Source organism: Urtica dioica, chromosome 2 (assembly GCF_054948205.1).
Source record: "Urtica dioica subsp. dioica isolate 48M chromosome 2, U.dioica_male_clone48M_v1_H2, whole genome shotgun sequence".
In the NCBI taxonomy this organism is placed as follows: Eukaryota; Viridiplantae; Streptophyta; class Magnoliopsida; order Rosales; family Urticaceae; genus Urtica; species Urtica dioica.
The window spans coordinates 32,044,941-32,066,970 of NC_142757.1; the positions used below are offsets into that span (position 1 = coordinate 32,044,941).

The window sequence follows — 22,030 nt, forward strand, 5'->3', positions numbered from 1 at the left end:
AGCTCCCCTCATTCTCTCAATCTCGGCTTTCTACTCCTCTCATCCCCTCGAGTAGACCTCATTCTCTAGCGTCATGAGTCTCACTTTGATGGTGGCCGATAATTCCGATACCTCTTCCTCTAGGTTGCCGATCCGTTCGCCACATGGCTCATCCACGCCCTTGAGCTCCTCGAGCCGCTTCTCCAGGCGGTCCTTGAGAGCCTCGATCTTTTCCTCAATGCGTCTCTCTGAGTCGTTGATGATGTCGTCCACCCTTCCGAGTCTCTCCCCCAAGCTAGCGAGTGCCTCCATTGACTTTGTGCCAGTGGCCTTCTCCGTGCTTTTCTCCTCTCGTTTCTGTTGTTGCTAACCACCTTCTCTTTCGATGACATTGGATGGTTCCGTGTTCTTCGCCATAGTAACCGTGCTCTGATACCGCTTGTCACGCCCTTAGTTTTGCTTGACTAAGTCGTGCGGCCTTAGTTCACTTGATGAACTAAGTCAGCTTTAAAACTTGGTTAAGAAAGGGAAAATGGTTAGGAAAATAAGAAGGAAAGTGTTCAAACGGGAGAACTTCGTATTATACTCGTATACAAGGTTTTGGTGGGTTAATTTCTGAATGACTACGAAATGAAATGACTCCCCTATTTATAGGGAGTATTACAAGCAAAGAAATCTCTAGAATCCTAAGGGAAAAGTACAAAAATGCTCCTAGTGAGTTCTCTAAGAGGTGTATTGAACTTTGACACTTTCTAGAGCATTCTTGGGTCTAAGAGACTTGTAGAACCTTCTAGAGAGTGACTTGGGCAAAATCCCTCCTTGGACCTTGTAGAGTGTTGAGCTAAAATGTTGATTAGGCCAAAACCTCCATGTATTATGGGACAAGCTGGTCGCGTGTCTTGGGCCCGCACTATAGACGCGTGACAACATGGTGAAGATACACGAGGACATATCGATTGGAGCGGATGTGTTGGAAAAACTGAAGATAATCAAATGTCTCGACTCGGAACACACTATCAGACCCATGGCGACTTTCTGATCTGAAGATCTGGGTTTCTTGGCATAGAATTATGCGAATCCTAGATTTGAAATCCTAAGTTTTTCGACACAAATCGCACCAAAACTGAGATCAACCTATGAGCCGAGACGTGTGTGTAAGTATCTAGCTTCAACCAATGCTCAAGTCATCGTGTTTTGACCAGAGTTCCAAGGGCGAAAGACTGCAATTCATAATGGAGGGCCAAACCACTTTGATCTACACTCGTACCAGTTCGGCAAGAGTGCAACACCAACATGAGAAAGAATGGTGACTCCCCGCTCTGATTTCAGCTCTCGATCAGTGCCAAAGAGTCTGCCGTGCCAAATAGATTTTAAAGTCTACAATTTGAATAAACACCAATATTATAATTCGGTAATTGATTTAGAAAATAATATGTAATTATCAAAACTAATGGCTAATGTTAAGAGAGATATTAAACAAATATCCCCAATCTGTTTTAAATATGGTAAAAAAAATTGTCAAAAAACTTAAAACGATGGTGTTGGGATTTATGCCCACAAAAGATGTACCGGGTATTTCCGCCCAAGTCCACAATACCAAACTTATGATCAGATATTTCCCAAGATAACGTACCTGCTTCCCTCCCTGACATGGACAAGAAGATTAGTCCCACTAGGATATGTAAGCTTATAATCCATGATCACAATCTTGCGAAGAAAAATAAAACCGACGAGGCCGAGAAAACCAACTACAAACAAGAACCCAATTATCCAGCCGAATCCGACATTTTTAACATACTTGGGTTTACTTTCGGGATAATCAGCTCTGATAATATACGAACCAAAACCACCACTAAAATCAAGGCCATAGCAAACAACGATGCACATCTTAATGACGGCATTCTCTTGTCTTCTGGAGGATTGCACGAAAAAAAAAACTCTTAACTTCACACTTCACAAAGAAGAAGCCGAGTAGCCCGGCGACCATCGATGATGCAAACGATGTCTCAGAGGGCAGTGCAGTGCTCACCACTTGCCCTCTGATCGTGATCCGCTCCCTCAATCTTAAAGATTACATCATCTACGCCTTCTCATCTCGGGGCCACCAATCAAGCGCTCTGATATCCCCTCCAACAACACCCCCTCAAATTCCATGGAATTACCAAACCAGACAGTTAGTTGTCTGTCAACTTTTGCTGGAGAAAATGCTTTTTTTTTTTCCTTTCAGACACCAATTCCATATACAGGCCCCATCAGATTCCCAGGGAAAAAAAAAAAGAAGAAGAAGAAGAAGAAGAAGAAGAAGAAGATATACTAAAGTACTTGAATAGTTTGCTTTTGATTCGTCTAATGGAATCCAGAACAACAAATTATTGAACGGTTTTCTAGATCTTTATCGGTAAAACACATACAATAAACAGATCTGGCTTATGAACTCACAAAAAAAAAGGACTTACAACCTGAGCTTGTTTAGTGCTCAACAAAGCCCTTGAGGTTACTCAACCAATTCTTGTACTCTTTCCCTTCCTTGGCAACCATGTAATCATGAAGGAAAGTCGATGCGCTCGCATCAACACCCCGAACTTCAAGATAGGTGTAGAAAGCCTTCTGGAAGTTTTCGTCCAAATCACTGAGGATAAAAAGAAGATAAAAACGACATCGTATCATCACCGTGATGAACTAAACCCACAAACGGCATTTCAAAGGAAAATGAATTAACCAAGAATTAACTTACTTGAACTCGGGTCCTTCATACGCAAGCTGTTCTTCAGAGCTCTCGGGCTTCTTGATCGACAAGCTGTCAATGGAGTACTCGCCGGGGAAGGCAGTGATGCCGAATTCTAGTTGAAGTCCATTCCGTTTGGAAACATTTACGACTAACGGAATACTTGAATCATTAGAGCTCTCACCAGCATCACTGCCATCATCCTCTCCCTCACCTTCCATTGAAAGATTGGGTATGTCAGCTTCAATTCTGATAGTTTCGTCCCCTAACTTTCTTTTTAATATTACAGTTCTCTCTCCAATGTTGTCCTGGATCTCAAAAGGAAACCCCTTCGGTATTTCGTCTACCTATTCCACAAGACATCGTCAAATTTATCATAAAACTGTCTGAAAATCTCTAGAAACAAAGCGAATAACAGGAAGAAAAATAAATCAAATTCGCTTCGTAGTTATGAAAAAGATTTTTACTTTATAGTGTTACTGTTATTCAGGTAGACCGGTAAAGTCAAAATAATTTCACTAAAATTGATTTACCCTCCTACGCAGCTTTATTTATAAATAAATAAATAAAAAGTAAACACAACTAACAAGACGAACAAAAAAAAAAGCAAAAAACTAAAGAAATGAACTCACATCGTTTTGACCCTCCGTTTCGTCCGCGCAATCGATCTCAGATTGAAGGATATTGAGGAGATTCTGATCAGCGGGTCGTTTGGCTGACGAGAATCGCATGGCCGACGGAACGAAGATCCGGCGAGCAACTTCGCGGCCGAAAATTCCGATCTGGTGGGATCGGAAAGCGTGGAAAGACCTTTGAGAAGCGACGACGCGGATCGAAAGGGGAAGTACGGACGACGAAGCTCGTCGGAGAAGAGAGTAAAGAGCCATTCTAGAAATGGATGTGGAATCCGGAAAAACTCTTCGCTGCCGAGGTTTAGGGTTTTAGCCTTTCTCTCTATTTGGCTATATATATGTGCGTGCGTGTGCGCGCGTGCCCAAAGGTATCTAATATTTTACCAATGGAAAATTATACGAAGTACTTATTCAAAACTAATTAATTTACAAAAAAAAAAAAAAAAATAGCCATATAAACCATCGAAAGTATAAAAATTACTAGATAATCAATTTTTGTAATTTTTTTATAGATACTCACCTCTTATTTTGGAAAAACATTCCCGCTTATTTTGGATTTTTTTGTCTTTTTTAGTGTCGTAAATAAATACAGGTGGCTATTTACAAAAAATTTACAAAATATTGCCTATTATACAAAACGTTATAAGTCAAATGACTATATAACTAAAAGACTCATTAATTTACAAGAATATACTCAAAGCTACTAAATAAAACATATACTCTCTATAAAAATATTGAGAAACAATTACTAACCAACAAAAGATATTGGATAATTTACAAGAATACCCCCTGAACTCGTGCTTGATTAACAAAGTGCACCCTGTACTCGGATTTTCAACAAAAAATACTCTGAACTCAGGTCGATGATGACTTTTGCCCCTTCTGTTAAACTTTTTCAGTTACCGTGCAATGGACATGCACGTTTCACTCACGTGAGCTGAGTATGGAGTTGAAATTATCATTATACCCTTAGAAACTATTAAAAACTAAACTAATAAATAAATGTCCACATTTGAACATAATCTGAAACAATTACAAAATCCCAAACTCGTGTAACCCTAAACCCCAAAATCGCGCGGCTCGTCAGTCTTCAAACTCAAATCGCGCGTCTCGTCGGTGTTCAAATCCAAATCGCGCGGTCTCTTCAATTTTAAAACCCAAATCGGGCGTTGTCGTCGATATTCAAACCAATCTTCTCAACCCAAAACGAACCCATAATCTCAGATTGTATACTTGTTCCACATGGATTCGTCGTCGAATAGCGCATTTACAGCAAGCGTCGACGAAGCAGTGGAGAGTCGTCGGAGTCCTCGTTGCAAATGCGGTCTGTTGAGTGTCGAGCGCACGTCATGGACGTATGACAACCCAGGTCGAAGGTTTTATGGCTGTTCCAGATACAAGGTAAGGGTTTTGTATTCCTGGTTGTCGTCTGCGTATCACTTGATTAATTGAAGACGGTGATGGGTTTTATTTGCAGAAAAATGTGGAAGCTGGTTGTGGCATGTTACAATGGATTGATCCGAAAATGTGTAAAAGGTCTCTCCAAATTATCCCGGGTTTATTGAAGAAAATAAATAAACTGGAGGAGGAGGGAATGAGTGATGAAGGCGCGAAGAAGAATATTGTATATGAAGCCAGTTGCGAGACTAAGGAAGGGAGCCAGTTGATTCTAGCAGAAGTACGTAATATTAACGCCGCTGTGTATCAAGTCCGTGGTGAGATGAAGGAAGCGAAGGAAGTGAGTGTGAAACTGATTGCAGAAGCCCAGAAAATCAAGAACATTATGTTAATAATTGTTGTTGTATTAATTTATGCGTTTTGTTTCAAATAGCCCCAAACTGAATGTGTTTAATGGTATGTGTAACGGGTTTATGGTATTTTATGTGTGCAATGGTATGTGTAACTGTGTAAGTGTAATGGTATGTACATTATGTTATGGTATTTTGCTGGTAAATTTGCATTCCATTTCAACCAAAAGTTATCATTCAATTTGATCAAACAAGATAGTAAGAAATTACAAACTTTGCATTCCATGTCCAGAAACTGAAGAAACACCAAAATGCACAAAAAAAAACTACCCAAAAGACCGGTAATCCAACTTCATAACTTGTTCACCATAATATTGTGGTCCAAAAACCCGAGAATCAGAACAAATTCTTCGGTTCTAATATATTTCGTCTCGTTGGAACCCTGTTGAGCCTCGGGCTACGCTGTAATTGTATACATTTCAATTGATTAGATACATTTCATTTAAGGTATCTATAAGGTAATGTATTTCAGTTCTGATATACTTACCCTAGGCTGTGGTTGTTGAGTGCCTTGACTGCCTCCTGTTTGACTACTTTCACCAGCAGTACCTCGGTGAGCATGTCTAGCAGCTTGATGTTGATCTCTAGCATGTCGTTGTTGTTGCCTCTGCAAGTTTATTAGAAATTAGAAAATCTTCACAGTTTTTTTGTAGCTAAGAAAATAGATGACTTGTTCTTCTTGTGTCCTCCTAAAGCATGTCGTTAGGTTGTGACCCGATTTTCCACATCCAGAACATGTAACCGTGACGTATCTTCGAGTCATTCTGGTTCCACCCGGTGGAATAACCTCATCATGTTCTACTCTCCTCAATTTCTTGGGTCTTCCCGGCTTTGCTCTATTTGGCGGCATTCCCATAGGTGTTAGACCTGTCTTATGCCACTGCTCGATAGGATTCATCGGAAAGATTTGGTGTTTGTATGCCTTCATGTACGTCTCTTTTTTGTAGCAATCGTCGATATACATTTCTACTTGCTGCGATCTTTCCCATATACATGCAATGGCATGTGCACACGGAATCCCTATGGATGATCGGACATGTTGAAACTATATAAGTAATAAGGTAACTACTTAAAATATTGGATACATTTCATGACGTACCTGATAAATCCCATCGACAACATGAACAGGTTCTTGTGCCTAAGTCAACTGCGTACATGCTTCCATACATGTTCTGAACTTGATACTTTAAATCCCCGGACCAGATTGCTATGTTCGCACCACTGCTGATTTTATTCTGTTCAACGATTTTGTAAATCCGAGGACCAATGTCGCCCGTCCATTTCTCCGCAGCCAGACGTTGTTTGCTGAATCTCTTCAAAAGGTACATCCTAATTCTCTCTAACATAGAGAGAATAGGTCTTCCTCTAGCTAGCAACACGGCCCGAGTTCCATTAAAACTCTCGCAAAGGTTGTTAAGCAGGATGTCGCACTTTGGTGTTGTTCTGAAACTGCTTCTGGCCCAATTACGGGGGTTTTTATCCAGTAACCAATCATACGCGTCTTCATCCTCTGCTTTGATCAATTCCATTTCTTGAAAGAACTTTGAGACGGAATATTGCTTTGCCGCTGCCATTACCTTGTTCTTAAGAAATTGACCTTTGAAAACCTGACATTGAATCAAGAATTCAGTATTTAAGTGAGTGAATCCATCAAGACATCAATTAATAATATCAGAAAATTAGTACATTACCTTCGTGAAATTGCTTTGCAGATGCCGTGCACAATGTCTATGCTCTGCCTGTACAGAACCCTCTTCCCACATCCCACTCAGTGCTTCCTTCAACCCCTTCTGTTTATCAGTAATAAATGTCCAATGATGTCCATTGTGTATGCCCACATCGTCTCGCAGAAAGTTCAAAAACCATGCCCACGACGATTTGCACTCGGACTCAACCACTGTAAACGCTATAGGAAACATGTTGTTATTGGCATCGATGCCAATGGCCGTCAACAACTGACATGTGTGATGTCCTTTTATGTGACATCCATCCAAACCGATAACAGGTCTACATCCTTCAACGAAACCAGCTTTACAACCGGCGTAACAAATATAGAGCCTCTGGAATATGGGATTACCTTCTGCATCGGACTCGGTTAGAAACTCAACCGTGGAACCGGGGTTGGATCTCCTGATCTCAGCCCCGTAGTCCCACAACTTAGCGTACTGCTCTTTGTACGAGCCTTCTATCACCGCATCCGCGAATTTCTTTGTCCGGTACGCCTTTTGTCTTGAGCAATTCAAGACGAAGTCTTGTTGTACCTTGTTCATGAAGCCAACAGCAGACCAAGACTCGTTTTCTGTGAAGGTTGGCATATACTTTTTACACAACCATCATGACGTAGCAAACCGGTTTTCATTTGTTCTCGGGCATGTGTGTTCAGGCTCGTACATCTTTATCGCGAATGAGGTTGTCTTACCGAGAAAAGAGGCATAGCATAACCATTTGCACGTCTTATCTTTACAAACAGCTCTAACTCTGTTTGAATCGTTGACCTTAAACTTGATTTCCTTCCCGGATCGGATAGAGTGCCCTCGAATAGCATCTTTGAATACTTTTCCACTAGGAAAAGTTAATCCTAGTTTAAGTCCTGGTTGTGTCATATCCGTGTCTTCTCTAAACTCCTGGAATTTGGGAAGCACCTTCTTCCAAACTGAACGACGTTTATCGGTCTTCGCTTCTTCTTCGCTAGACGCGTCCGAGTTCTTCAAGTCTATATCATCTTCGTCGTTGTAGTCACTATCTGTATCAGATACTGGTTCTTCATCACTGAGATGCATTTTTCCTTTGCCTCTTAGGCCTCCATCTATAGCTGCTCCGTCAACGATCACGTCGTCCTCACTCATCTCAAATTCGCTATCTTCCTCGATCTCTGCTTTTTTGTGCTCTTCCACTGCTGGTTCTTCGTCTGCTTCCACTTCTACTTGAGTATCTTGTGTTGGAACCTGTGAAGCTTGAGGTGGACTCTCTGACGCTTGAGGTTGACTCTGGGAAGCTTGAGGTTGACTCTGGGACGCTTGAGGTGGACTATGGGACGCTTGAGGTTGACTCTCTGGAACTTGACTCTCTGGAACTTGACTATCTGGAATTGGACTCTCAGGAACTTGACTCTCTAGAACTTGACTCTCTGGAATTGGACTCGTTGATCCTTGATTCCCTTCAACTACTGACTGAGTCTCTTCAACTGGACGTGAAGTGTCATCATATTGACTCTGATCTAATAGCAGCACCGGCTTACTTCCTCCTTCTTGAATGGGGTGGTCACAGTACAACAACACCTCAAACGTGTTCTCAATTAGCTCGCCTACGATGGACATCAAGGCCTGGTCTGAATCAAGCAATACAAGCTCATCGGAATACGCGGGTATGACGTAATACATTGCTCCACAGTAGTATCCCAAGTCTTTAATGAGTATCCCGTCGATCTCCACTATCGACAACCGATCCATTTCCATGTAGTCTACAAAATCTACTTTGCTTTCGACGTAAGACAACCGATCATTCACCAATTTCATTTTACCACCATGGTGAATTTGAAATGTGAACTTACCAGACCCATTCACTGTAATCAAACAAAAAAGTAAATAAAACACGTTACATACAGTCATCTTAATCAATAAAATAGTAAATAAAAACACGTTACATACAGTCATCTTAATACATTGCTCCACAGTAGTATCCCAAGTCTTTAATGAGTATCCCGTCGATCTCCACTATCGACAACCGATCCATTTCCATGTAGTCTACAAAATCTACTTTGCTTTCGACGTAAGACAACCGATCATTCACCAATTTCATTTTACCACCATGGTGAATTTGAAATGTGAACTTACCAGACCCATTCACTGTAATCAAACAAAAAAGTAAATAAAACACGTTACATACAGTCATCTTAATCAATAAAATAGTAAATAAAAACACGTTACATACAGTCATCTTAATCAATAAACAAGTAAATAAAAATAGGATCCTAAAACATACTAGATAAAGATTAATTAATCATTAAACTAGTGAATAACAATATCCTAAATAAAAGGACACATATCAGATAAAGTTTAAGGATATCCAAAGTTTAATTAATCAATAAACTAGTAAATCAAACACATTTGATAGAGATTAAATAATCAATAAACAAAGGATTCTCACAATGAATCCAGCGTGAACAACCAACAACACAAAGCCAAAAACTGAAGTTAGTGGTCCCTACTATTTCGAAATTGAAGCTTCAAACCTACAAACCCACCAACATCAGACAAACACATCAAATGTGGTCCCAAGTGTTTCGAATTTAAGGATTCGCAACAACAATCTCAGGTCCACCGTACACAGTGGTCCCTACTGCATTTCTTATTTAATAACACTTTCTCACCGTATTTTGGTAGCTTATGGGTTGTTGCGCTACTTTTGGAATCCCTTTTCTTCGTCGGAGACTGAGCTCTCTTTTTCGGGGACTTTCTTTTCATCTTATTCTTGGCCGCCTTGGCCGGAGACATCTTTTTCTTGGCCGGGGACTTCGTTCCACCACCAGTGCTTCGCATCGAACAACCTGGAGGAATCCACGCCGAAATTATCCTTTTTCGAAGAAACCCTAAAAATTTGCGATTTGGGGTTTTATTTTTCATACTTTTTTGGGCGGTTTTAATCTTCAGATATAATTTCGAATATAATTATAATATAATTAATATTTTCGAGTTATTTAATAAATGAAATACAAACCAAATATACCTTTATACCCTCCATACTCAGCTCACGTGAGTGAAACGTGCATGTCCATTGGACGGTAACTGAAAAAGTTTAACAGAATGGGCAAAAGTCAACATCGACCTGAGTTAAGAGTATTTTTTGTTGAAAATCCGAGTACAGGGTGCACTTTGTTAATAAAGCACGAGTTCAGGGGGTATTCTTGTAAATTATCCAAAGATATATTATTAGTGTAAACTAATCAAATCACTTGAATTGAAACTCAATTGCATTATAACCAACGTTTCAAAAAAATTATTAATTAGCCATATTAATGATGTGATAAGTGATTCAGAATATTTTATACCGAATCTGACCTTATTTCTTAGACGTACTAATTTTCAAAATTAAATAAAACTTGTAATCGATATTAATCAATGTTGACTATCGATTTGTTTCCAGAGCATAGGAATTTATTCAATATGTTCACTTTGAACGTTGTTTTAGAAGAGCAATAAAGTCAATAGCCCAACAGCCCACTCTAATTTTAAAACATAATTAAATTTTATTTTATTAAGAAAATAGTTCACAAGGTCGAAATTAATTTAATTGTTCAATTAATTAAATTAACTCTATAGTTAATTTAACTAACTGAACAGTTAACTTAATTAACTTTGACCTAGTGAGCTATTTTCCTAATAAAATGAAATTTGGGTTAGATCCTTAAAAAGAGGTAAAAGATTCACTACTTGCAATAAATACTTGTTTCAAATCTTATCATATATGAGCGGTTCTTTAATACCACTCGTTTACTAAATTTTAACACAGTTCTTCCAATTCTATTTTTTTTTCAGCCATCTTCATCGTTATCAAATCTTCGAATCTTTCTTAATATGTGTCAACAGAGGCGGAAGAAATTAAAATCGAGGGTGACAGACAATAAAATATAAAATATCATGTAAATTTCATTAAAAAAAATTGTAAAAATTGTTTCATATTACATTTATTTAAACCAAAGAGCGCCTTGTTTCCATATCACGAAAATCATCTATTATTGAATATGTGCTAAGCATCTCAACAATTTCTTTCTCAATGTTCACGAGCAATCAATCCGACAAGAAATCATCTTCCACCTTGTTATAAAGTGCGTTCTTCACTATCATCATTGTTGAAAAAGAATGTTCAGTAGTAGCGGTAGAAACTGAAAGTGTGAGAATCGGAGTTATCACTTTAATACTCCATGGAAAATATTTCTGATTTTCTTATTTTCACCAACCATTGACATACATCAGAAATCGTTGTCAATGCAATAAAATCTGGAAGTTTCCGGACTTGATCAAAATGTTATACTTTCATATGCAACATTGTCATACTATATTCTTGCAAAGTCATTTGAGTAAAATTTATGCACAAGTTTACATATTCATCAACTCTGAGTGACGCGCGCATCTCTTTGGGATCCAAAGCTGAATTGAGAATCATCAACACCACCGTGTTATCATCATATTTGCTATTCAATTATTGCAATTGAGAGTCTATCACTGTATAGAAAATATTTTCTTTATAATAATGCTCAACTGTGATTTGATTTTGTTGACGAGTCATTCCCCTTCGTGTAGCATGAAGAGCACTAAAATCGGGCACTTCTATATCCACACTTCCACAAAAATTTCCCACATTTTCAACTAAATTGCTGCATTCATATTCTCTAAACTTCTGTAGGAGTGACTTAGTTTATGAAACAAGTTGCACTGCATTTAAAATATCCTGATATTAAAGCTGCAAAGCATGGCAAAGCATGCCAGTAATCTCTATCATTTCTCTCATTGGATACATAATGAAGACAAAGTGATAAGAAGTCATTGTCTCATAAGCTGAACCTGCTTTACCACGTTGGCTATGAGTTGTTCCATCAGCGATGGTGTTCAATATCACTTCACATGTTACACTAAACATATTGATCAAACTGGAAATTAATTTGAAGTGCGAAGTCCAACGAGTATCGCATGGCATTTGCAAAGAACTATATGATTTAGGCCATTTCCTAAAAAAATATAAAGTAAATAAGCAATATTTGAAGCATGGGAATCTTTAAGTTGGTCGATACATTTACATGATGCACTAACAATATTCACAATGAAATTAAGCTTGGTGAAGAAGTGACTCACATAATGTTTGGAGCTAAAAAAACTTTAGAAGAAAAATTAAAGAAGTAATATTATGTGATACATGAACTATTATAATTGCTTCACCTGACAAGTGATTTGTTCAACAAAACCCCAAAAAATAAAGAAAGTACAATATAATAAAGTGGACCTATATTTCTCTTAGCCCAGTGGTGCATTATACTCAGGTATGACTCTACACATGTGGAAGAGACAATGCAACAGTCGGCGCAAGATGATAAGAAAAGAAACTGACTCTGAATAAAAAATAATTAAAATAAGAATATTTTTTTTTTAATTTAAATAACGAAACTGACCTTAAAGTGACAAAAAGTCATGGTATTTTAGTCTTTTAAAAGTACTATAATGATTTTTTATTTATATTTAATTTTTAACAAATTAAAAAATTATTAACTTCTCAAAAAGTGGGAGTGGCCCGGGCCACCCCCATGAACTACATGGGTCTGCCCCTACATGTACTAATTTCATGAACAAAGTTCAAGCTAATTTTGTGTTGGATTGTTCTGCCAAGGGAATAGAATCAAAACATTGACCGACAAGGTCATTGAGGTTTTACGCAAACAATATTTTGCGGCTTTCATGAGATTATGGAGTATAAATTAAAGCTTAAAATTTAGGATCCACAATAGAGTCTGAGAGCTACTTAGATCTGAAAGGTAATCCCACATTCAAGAGGATGTACATTTGCTATATGTGGTGTAAGGTTGAACTTATTGAAAAATGTAGGCCAGTTATAGGACTTGATGGATGCCATCGAGCATCGCACATTATCAAAAACTCACAACGATTGGAATCGATGTACATCCCTATATAAGAGAAACTCCAATGCAAACTGTGACAAATTTTTACACATCATCAAAAAATAGTATTTTTTTTTTCTTCATCCATATCATCAGTTGTAGCACTTTATATATAAAGAAAACACTCTAATAGTGGTAGTACTAAAAGTTGGTTAAAGTGTGTCCCACTCTATCAAAAGCTGTAGTGTTTTATTATTTTATATAAAAAGAGTGTGGGCGTCGGCAAGAACACCACTATCATAATAATTGCTACCCACAATGATAAGTTGTAAAAAAAAAAGTGGCATATCATTGTTAGTTCAGCAATAAAGCGATTTTGGGTGCTTGCATTGATGATGCTCTAAATGTAAGACATTGTTAGTTCACAACACTTGGAATCGATGTACATCCCTATATAAGAGAAACTCCAATGCAAAATGTGACAAATTTTTACACATCATAAAAAAAATAGTATTTTATTTTTCTTCATCCATATCATCAGTTGTAGCACTTTATATATAAAAAAACACTCTAATAGTGATAGTACCAAAAGTTGGTTAAAGTGTGTCTCACTCTACCAAAAGCTGTAGTGTTTTATTATTTTATATAAAAAGAGTGTGGGCGTCGACAAGGACACCACTATCATAAGAATTGTTACCCACAATGATAAGTTGTAAAAAAAAAAGTGGCATATCATTGTTAGTTCAGCAATAAAGCGATTTTGGGTGCTTGCATTGATGATGCTCTAAATGTAAGACATTGTAGCCCACCAAACTCAAAAGGTGTGATTACATATGAAATTATTTCTTTTCATAATGCTATTTTTTTTAATGAAAATTGTGGTATAATAATTGCTACTTACAATGTTAAGTTGTAAAATTTAAAAAAAAAAAAATGTCATGTCATTGTCACTTTGGCAATAAAGCGATTTTGGGTGCTTTCATTGATGATGCTCTAAAAGTAAGACATCTAAAAGTAAGACATTGTAGCCTACCAAACTCAAAAGGTGTGGTTACATTACATTTTTTTTTTTTTTTTTTTTTTTTTTTTTTTTTGCTTTCAAAATGCCAAAAAAAAAAAAAAATTGTTATGAAAATTATGGTATGCTCATTGTATTTCACTATTTCTTTCCCTCTCTATTATTGTTGGACCAAAAACTTTAATATGTCTTTAGTGACTATAAATAGATGGTCATGTATGATCTAAAATTCTTTCCCACTTTTACAATTCACTCTCTACATCTCTCTATCTCTTCCTCTCTAAATTTTCTGTCTTGAATTATTAGTGTTCAGCGAGTTTAGTTATTTCTTTGGTTTTTATAACAAAATTGACTTTTTAAGTACCGATAGTCTTTGAACAATTATACTGTGCAAATGGCATTTTGACCATAAATTAACCCTATGAGCAAGTTTCTCAGACTAGATATTTGCACTATAATACAATTTTTTTTAATGAACTGCAACACCTAAACAACTTATTATTGTTAGAAAAATAAGTCGAATAAGATCTTATTAAAAGAAATTATAAATGTTTCTTTTATTTGTTTTTAGAGGTCAAAATATACGGTAATTAAATTTTTTTTTTCTTTCTAATGTTATCATCTTTTTAGCTGTTTGAGCGTTCAATCTCACGAAACAATAAAATTTGAAAATAACTCGAGTAATAGTCGAAGAACTAAGATTAATATCACTATCTTCGCTGTGAAGCCTAAAAGGGTTTGCTACACCCACAACGACCCAATAACCATAGTTTCTCTAGATCGATCAAACACTGGGCATATCTTAATAAGCATTACATGCCACAAGTATCACATGAATTCAAATTTAAGGCACTGTAAACTGAATAGGGACATGAATTTTTTATAAATGATTTTTTTTGGAAAACACGGCTCTTTCAATTGGAATTTGACGGCACGAAAAACAATCATTTTTTTGTCCGAAACAGAGGCAAAAGGATCAGATTTCACCGTCCCATAGCTCTTCCAAGTTTCGGTACGAGCCGTAAGTTTCGTGCACGAAGGAGGTCCCTCTTAGGAGCCGCGCCTACAAATAAATTAAGAATAAAGTAAGTAAACATAAACATCCCATGAAGGCAAAAGAAAGCTTGACTGGTGATGTGATGTGAGGTACCGATGATTTACCTGCTCAATTTCATTAAACTTTGCAAGCAAGTCATCTGGTATCGACCAACCAAAAACACTAAAGTTCTCTTTGATTCTTGCTTCGTTTGTGCTCTTCGGTAGAACGCTGTGACCCATTTGCAGGCCCCAACGAAGAGCGACTTGTGCCGGGGTTTTTCCTAGTCTATCCGCTGCCATTTTCAGGATTGGATTTTGGAGGACGTCGCTTTTGATCCAAGTAGTTCCAGGAGAACCCAACGGTGAATATCCCTGTAAATAAACCAATTAAATATTATAGACACTAGAAATCACCAACCCCTCATTAACGTCGAAAGAAGGTAAACGAATCCTCTCATTCAAGGTAGAGAAACTCACAGATATATGGACTCCCTTTGATTTACACAGAGCGTGTAGCTTTCCCTGCTGCCACGAGGGGTGACACTCCACCTGATTTACGGCTGGAGGGACACGCGCTATGTCCAGCAGATCCGCGAGCTTCTTTGTGGAAAAATTGCTCACGCCGATAGCCCTAGCCTTACCGGAATCATAGAGTGCTTCCATCGCTTTCCAAGTTCCTGCGATATCAAATTGTTCGAGATTTTCAGGGTTGAAGCCTACCGAGTCCTTCTTCATCTTCACCGGCCAGTGGATCTGGAAAACCGACAAATATTACTTAGTTACAGTAAGACAAATTTTGTCGACGCTACAATTACATGTTTGGATTGATATTGATCATCTATTTGTTTGTAAAAAGTAATTTATATCCAATAGGTTAAATTGAAGATCACTCTGGAACTCTGACCAGCTAAAACAACTCAAAGAAGGTACCTAGCTTCTTTTTTAACTTTATTTCTAACTAAGTTTTCTTCGTTACTAGGCTTCAAATTTGTTGTTTCCCGGTTGATAGGGCCTTGTGGATTTGTCTAACCCGGACACCACGGTTATAAAAACAATGTTGTTTCTCGCCAGAATTTCCCACAGTCATAATGTTTTCATTAACACTAAGAGAGACAAAGACAAATAAGATTGTTTTGAGATACATACAAGGTAAAGATCAAGATATTCAAGCTGTAAATCCCGTAAAGTTCTGTCCAACGCCTTCAGTACATCTTCTGCTTCATGTTCTCTACACCTGTGAATCAAATTGCTCTTAATAATATTAATAACAACAAACTTTTGAGCTGAGCCATTGTAAATTTGAGAGCAGCTCGAAGCTTTTGTTTGTTCTCCATATCAAGGAATAATATTGGGAATTTCCACGTTGAAATTTACATACTTCGCGTCCCTAAGTCTTTCAACCATTGATGTCTCACTAGACTTTCACTAGAAAGTCTGATTACTTGGGAACACACCACTTCTGAGGTTCAAATGAGCCAAAAGAGGTTGTTCAAAGGAAAAAGGGAATTTATATGACTTGTAAGGAAAAAGAAGAAAATCAAACCAAAGTTTGGACGTAATCCACAAATCCTCACGCTTCACGATGCCCTCTTCAAATAGCTTCTTCAAAGCAGAACCAATCTGTTAACAAAAAAGCTTATATTAACGTGGAGTTGGAGTCCATATGACTCGAGCTACCCAACCACCCAGCTTGGTTTGGAGTTCGGATTTTTACAAAGGAAAATGAAAATTGGAAAGATAATGAAAAGAAAGGAAAAGTTTGGGTCAAAATAAAATTTGCTTTTTGTGTTTGGAAGTCAAGGAAAAAATGTAGATATCTTACAATTTTCATTCTTGTTTGGATGTGTATATAAAAGTCAAAGGAAAGAAACTATGTAAGAATTATTAAAGTAAATGGGAGCACACCATGGAGATAGTAATGAAATTTTACAAACATGTATATTCCCTTGGATTTGTTTTGGATTTTCTTCACTATTTACAAAGACAAACGTAATCCACACCTTAGCCTTAGCTATACAATTTTCACCAACTTTTTTATTTATCCAAAATTTTCATCAATTCAAACAAGAGATGCGCCAAGGATTCCCGTTTTCTTACCTGAAAAAATTCTGAATTCCATGCAGATCCTCACGATAAAGGTGAACGGAAAAACAACAAATAACTACAGTTTTTGTAAAATCAAATAATTCAAGAAGAAAATTTACTCCAAGACAAGCCTAAGAACCTAAAAATCTTCATGTAGAATGATCAACATTCCATATACATTTCCGAACAAAAGCATTGAAAGGAAATAAAATTAGATTTAAAAAGTCTGTAAACGAAATAACAGAGTTAATAATACATAAAACAAGATAATCAATTCATGAAAAAGATTAACTGTTGGATCTTACCTCTTCCTCATTCCCGTAGATCTGAGCACAATCAATATGACGATATCCAATCTGAAACAACCATTAAAGCCAGTAGAAAACTTAAAGCGAAAATCGATAACTAGTGGTTCATAATCATAGTACCATACAAACTTATACATAGAACATATATGACTTGAACGACACAACAACAAAAACTGAGAGAGAGAGAGAGAGACCTTGATGGCGGTGGTAACGGCTTCGGCGACGACGCCGGGGCTGGACTGCCAGGTTCCGAGGCCGACCGACGGAATTTTAGCGCCGGTGTTGAGGTCGAAGAAGAGAATATCATCGGACGCCATTGCTGTACGGAGCGGTAGTCTCAATCGCAAAGAATAATCGCACAGCAAAAGAGGAAAGACTCGCTATAAGTATCACTCTCGTATTTTCTTTTTCACGTTTAAAATGGCATTACGCCAAATGTATAGAATATAGACTCGCCCACACTCGTTCTACGGGCGAAACGACATTTGTTCTCTTTACTCCCGGGTCAAAAGGGCCCCTATTTGGACTTTTGTCCAGAACCAGAATTAATGATGTCCATAATGGCCTTTGAATGTAATTATTAAAGCCACAATATCGTCCATATCCCTTGTGTTTAATCGAAATACATGATTTAGACCTTCAATTTCAAGAAATATCAGATATATTCTTTCAGTTTAATATAATTGACATATTTCTCCTTTACAAATATGTTATATTCCAAATATCACCATTTTCGTTTATTTTTTACAAAAAAAAAAAATTGAACTCCCCAAAATACTCTTAATGAAATAATTTTTTTATTTTCTATTCTATATACAAACAAAATTAAATTAAAAAATTTCTTTATAAAAAGTTAAGAATTTTTTTTATAAAGAGAGATTTTAATTTTTTTTTATATAAAATAGTAAATAAATATTTATTCTATTAAGGGTATTTTTGGGAGTTCAAATTTTTTTTTGGTAAAAAATAAAAGAAAATGGTGATATTTATAATATAACATTTTTTTAGGGGAGGTATATGTCATTTATATTAAACTGAAGGGATATGTCTGATATTTCTAGAAATAAAATGAATAAATCTCGCATTTTGATTAAACACGAGGGATACTCTTGATATTTCCCTTAATTAAATCAGAGAATTTTCCACACTCTCCTCAAATCTCAAAACTTCCAAAAAGAAAGCCCAATTTCAATTTTGAATCTTGGACTTCAAACTTTTATTTAGAAATTTGATTTGCTCGAAATATTTTAAAACATCTAAATTAAATGATTAAAAATAAATTAAACAAAAAAAAAGTAATGATAATGTTTTTTATTAGATTTCGAGAATAAAAGTAATAATAATTAGAGCACCTCAACATAATTAATATATGTGAATACAAAACAAAAATCATTAATAGATTGCACGCAGAAAAATAGTTCTTGATCTCTGAAGTTCGAAAAAATGCACGAGTCTTTAGACGGTTGTTTATTTGCTCGAACCACATGAGCTTTGATGAAGTATGTCGAGCATACGAATGCCGCAACCTCCGCAAGGCCACAACACAAAATAGGTAGCTGCAACGATTATGCCCTTAATGCAGATTTGTCCCTCACAGCATATTATCACAAGTGACCGTCTTGCAGGACAAAAATAAATTTCAATTTTCAAGTGTTCATTGAATTTTCAAAAATCAGTATATAATTAAAATTTATCGCTTTCATTACAAAATAGTTCGAAATCATGATTAAATATAATTAAAAATAAAAACTTAATACACTTATCGATTTTAATTTGAATTCTCATGAACAAACGACTTCACTTGACCATGAGACGGCTAAGACGAGAGGAGTGAGACGAGGGACGAGATACGAGAACAATAGGGCCTGTATGTTTCTTCATTTGAAAACTGTTTTTGACTTTTCTAACTTGAACAGTTTTTTGAAAAAACTGAATTGACTGTTTGTTTGATGATTCTCAGAATACAACTCAAAAAGTTTTCAAACTGTTTTATGTTTTAATGAAGAAAATAAAAAAAAAACTGTTTTTAAGTGTTTCCTAATTTTTTCACTCAACTTTTTTTACTTTTTTTTTAATATATCCTCTTGACATTTCATTCTCTCCTATCAACATCATTTCATTTTCCTCACTTTTTGATTATCGAATTTGTTTTCGTTCCCTGGAAAACTTAAGTTTTACAATTATGACAAACTTTAAACAATCGGAACTCCATTTTACAAACTATTAATTGTTCGTGATCCTCTTGTCGAACACATGAGTTTTCACTATTTTTAGTCAACATTAGGTATCAAAATTTGATATTTGTTGTATTGACTACAAAGACAAACGGTGTTTTCCGATGAACTTGTGAACAATCATTATTATTAAAGGTACGACCATTATATTCACAGCAAAAACTTTCAATTAGTATATATCTCGACGCCTAATTCTTATGTGAATTATTACACTATAATTACAAAAAATTGAATAAAAAAAAACTGAAATCCTCCATGTTTGGTACATAACTCAAAAAGTGTTTTTCACTTTTTGAGTGAAAAAAATAGAAAAAAAAATGGGAAAGTAGTGTTTGGTTAAAATTTTCGGGAAAACTTTTTAAAAAATTTTGGAATTGTTTTGAAAACCGGGTAAAGGAAATTGAAAACAGGGTAGAGGTGTTTTCCGAAATTTTTTCCACTTTTTTTCTCGCGTGTAGTCTGTCCTCTGTCATTATTGTCGAGCAACATAAAAAAAAGAAACGCAGAAGAGAGAGAGAGAGAGAGAGAGCGAGAGCGAGAGAGCAGATCTGAGTAAGGGTTTTTTGAGAGCAGATCTGAGTGAGCGAGAGCGAGAGCGAGAGAGAGAGAGAGAGAGAGAGAGAGAGAGAGAGTCGCCGGAGAGTTGTCGGTGAGTGTCTTCTCGTTCTTCTTCTCCGTTCGTTCTTTGAGGTCTCTGCAATTTGGTGAGAAAATCTCTGCTTCTGTATTGTTATTTAGTCAATTTTCTTCGTTTTCGGCTGCATGTTTTGTAGAAACCAGAAGGATTTTTGTTTTATTGTCGTTTCTTTTTGTTTTCGGGTTTGTTGTAGATCTAGTTAGGGTTGCGCGGTTGCTGTGGATTCGCCGAGGCTTTCGTAGATCTGTGGAATCGGTGAGTGGATTTTAAATTTTTGTGTTCATGTTTTCATATTTGTGATGTATTATTTGAGTAAACTATCTTAGGTATTAGATCTGTTTGGGTTGGGCTGTTGTTTTGTTCTTTTGTTAGTTCGGCTGTGGCTATGATTTTATTTGTGATATGTATGCGTGCTAGAATAAAGACAAATCGAAATTGAAACCCAAAATTGGAGATTTGTGTTCTTGAATCTGAGAGCTAGGGCTCTGGGTGTTTGTATGAGCTTGACTTTGTGTTTGGTTACTGAGAAACTGGAGAAAAGTTTGGTCGGTGTGTGTTTGAGAATTAAAAATAATTTGAGGACTGGCTTATTTGTCGTGAAACATAGCCTGAATTATTCTTTGAAAATTTTTGTTGCAAGTAATCACATGCTTACTTTAACTGTAATTTATTTATCATGTAAGATCCGAATGAAATCCCAAAAACGCATGTTTTGATATTGGCTTTCTATGTTCTGATTTCATTTTAGGTTTGATATGCACATGAATTGTTGGTCTGAAGTATTTTCAGTATGAAGTTGTGTATTTTTCTGATAGCTAGGGCTCTGGGTGTTTGTATGAGCTTGACTTTGTGTTTGATTATGGAGAAACTGGAGAAAAGAGAAATCTGCAAGTCTTTGGTCGTGGTGTGTTTGTATAAATATTTTGAGGACTGGCTTATTTTTCGTGATACATAGCCTGAGTTATTCTTTGAAGATTTTTGTTGCAAGTAATCACATGCTTAGGTAGTGAATTTTTTTTTCTTCTTTTGTTATACTATGTTTATATGGTTCAGTTCTGTGAAAAATGGGTGACGGCGCTCATTGGCCGGACGAGGCCGAGGCTAAGTTCATTGACCTTTGTCATGAAGAAGTCCAACGCCGCATGGGACCAGCTCAATTTGACAAATGATCTTGGATGAGAATTGAGCTGGAAATGGTGGGTAAGTTTGGTAACGCCTATAAGGTTGATAAATTGAAGCAAAAGTGGCATCGACTTAAAACTACTACTAAGATCTTCCAAGGACTTACGGAAGCCACTGGTTTTGGATGGGATACGGACACGAATACAGTGACTGCCGATGACGAAGTTTGGGAGACGTATATACAGGTATGTTGCTTGTTTTTTGTGTATTTAGTTACAATTTGTATTTATTTGTTTTATATCTGTGTATTTAAGAATCAGCCGGTGTGTAATATTGTTTGAAATTGTGTGAATTAGATATAGGTATCATTTTTGTTTGAATTTTTTCTTGATGTGGACGAAAATATGAGTTAGCGTTCCTGAAATTTGGATTTGGGAATCTTCTGTTTTTGTGACGTGTTGAAGTAATTTCTTGCTCAAATTAGAAGAGGCTATGATGAATTTGGGAATTGGTGAGGTTTGGTTTGGAAATAGATTTGGCTGTGTGACTTGTTTGGACGTGTGACTTATTGGCCATGTGTTATTTGGCCGTGTGACCTGTTTTGGCTGTGTGATTCATTTTGACTGTTTTGTGATAATAATTCTGAGCCTCAGAAACTGTTATGGTTGATTTGATTTTTGGATTAGTGATGACTTGTTTCGGAATTTGGTTTCTTGTTATGGCCGTGGGTCATTTGGGAATATTATGTTTTTGTGACGTGTTGAAGTGATTTGTTGCTCGAATTAGGAGAGGCTATGATGAATTTGGGAATTGGTGAGGTTTGGTTTGGAAATAGATT

The 22,030-nt window shown here is 36.5% G+C and overlaps 3 protein-coding genes across 3 annotated transcripts; all 3 read right to left on the reverse strand.

The window, feature by feature from the left end:
* Positions 1 to 2,272: 2,272 nt before the first annotated feature.
* On the reverse strand, positions 2,273 to 3,661 carry LOC149404381 (uncharacterized protein At2g39795, mitochondrial-like). The gene is made up of 3 exons (XM_089601384.1): positions 3,337 to 3,661; positions 2,714 to 3,051; positions 2,273 to 2,608 (listed from the first exon to the last, which is right to left on the reverse strand). The coding sequence occupies exons 1-3, from the start codon at positions 3,589 to 3,591 to the stop codon at positions 2,449 to 2,451; spliced, it is 753 nt and encodes a 250-aa protein (XP_089457510.1). The 5' UTR covers positions 3,592 to 3,661; the 3' UTR covers positions 2,273 to 2,448.
* A 1,819-nt stretch (positions 3,662 to 5,480) lies between these two features.
* Positions 5,481 to 7,034, reverse strand: LOC149404382 (uncharacterized). The gene is made up of 5 exons (XM_089607504.1): positions 6,836 to 7,034; positions 6,244 to 6,751; positions 5,815 to 6,164; positions 5,632 to 5,751; positions 5,481 to 5,546 (listed from the first exon to the last, which is right to left on the reverse strand). The coding sequence occupies exons 1-5, from the start codon at positions 6,905 to 6,907 to the stop codon at positions 5,481 to 5,483; spliced, it is 1,116 nt and encodes a 371-aa protein (XP_089463630.1). The 5' UTR covers positions 6,908 to 7,034.
* A 7,516-nt stretch (positions 7,035 to 14,550) lies between these two features.
* Positions 14,551 to 17,678, reverse strand: LOC149404383 (NADPH-dependent aldo-keto reductase, chloroplastic-like). Its single transcript, XM_089604406.1, has 7 exons — positions 17,394 to 17,678; positions 17,197 to 17,247; positions 16,350 to 16,426; positions 15,953 to 16,040; positions 15,284 to 15,559; positions 14,930 to 15,178; positions 14,551 to 14,831 (listed from the first exon to the last, which is right to left on the reverse strand). The coding sequence occupies exons 1-7, from the start codon at positions 17,514 to 17,516 to the stop codon at positions 14,745 to 14,747; spliced, it is 951 nt and encodes a 316-aa protein (XP_089460532.1). The 5' UTR covers positions 17,517 to 17,678; the 3' UTR covers positions 14,551 to 14,744.
* Between the last annotated feature and the right edge of the window lie 4,352 nt (positions 17,679 to 22,030).

Excerpts from the sequence above, each read along its gene's own strand:
- LOC149404381 (XM_089601384.1), bottom strand. The coding sequence starts at position 3,591 with ATGGCTCTTTACTCTCTTCTCCGACGAGCTTCGTCGTCCGTACTTCCC. Across the intron at positions 3,052-3,336 it reads AAACGGAGGGTCAAAACGAT|GTAGACGAAATACCGAAGGG; the intron begins GTGAGTTCATTT and ends CTTGTGGAATAG. Across the intron at positions 2,609-2,713 it reads TATGAAGGACCCGAGTTCAA|TGATTTGGACGAAAACTTCC; the intron begins GTAAGTTAATTC and ends TTTTATCCTCAG.
- LOC149404383 (XM_089604406.1), bottom strand. The coding sequence starts at position 17,516 with ATGGCGTCCGATGATATTCTCTTCTTCGACCTCAACACCGGCGCTAAA. Across the intron at positions 17,248-17,393 it reads CCGTTACCACCGCCATCAAG|ATTGGATATCGTCATATTGA; the intron begins GTCTCTCTCTCT and ends TGGTTGTTTCAG. Across the intron at positions 15,179-15,283 it reads CAAAGGGAGTCCATATATCT|GGATATTCACCGTTGGGTTC; the intron begins GTGAGTTTCTCT and ends GTTTATTTACAG.
- LOC149404382 (XM_089607504.1), bottom strand. The coding sequence starts at position 6,907 with ATGTGGGAAGAGGGTTCTGTACAGGCAGAGCATAGACATTGTGCACGG. Across the intron at positions 5,752-5,814 it reads GGAGGACACAAGAAGAACAA|AGGCAACAACAACGACATGC; the intron begins GTCATCTATTTT and ends ATAAACTTGCAG. Across the intron at positions 5,547-5,631 it reads CTCAACAACCACAGCCTAGG|CGTAGCCCGAGGCTCAACAG; the intron begins GTAAGTATATCA and ends ATACAATTACAG.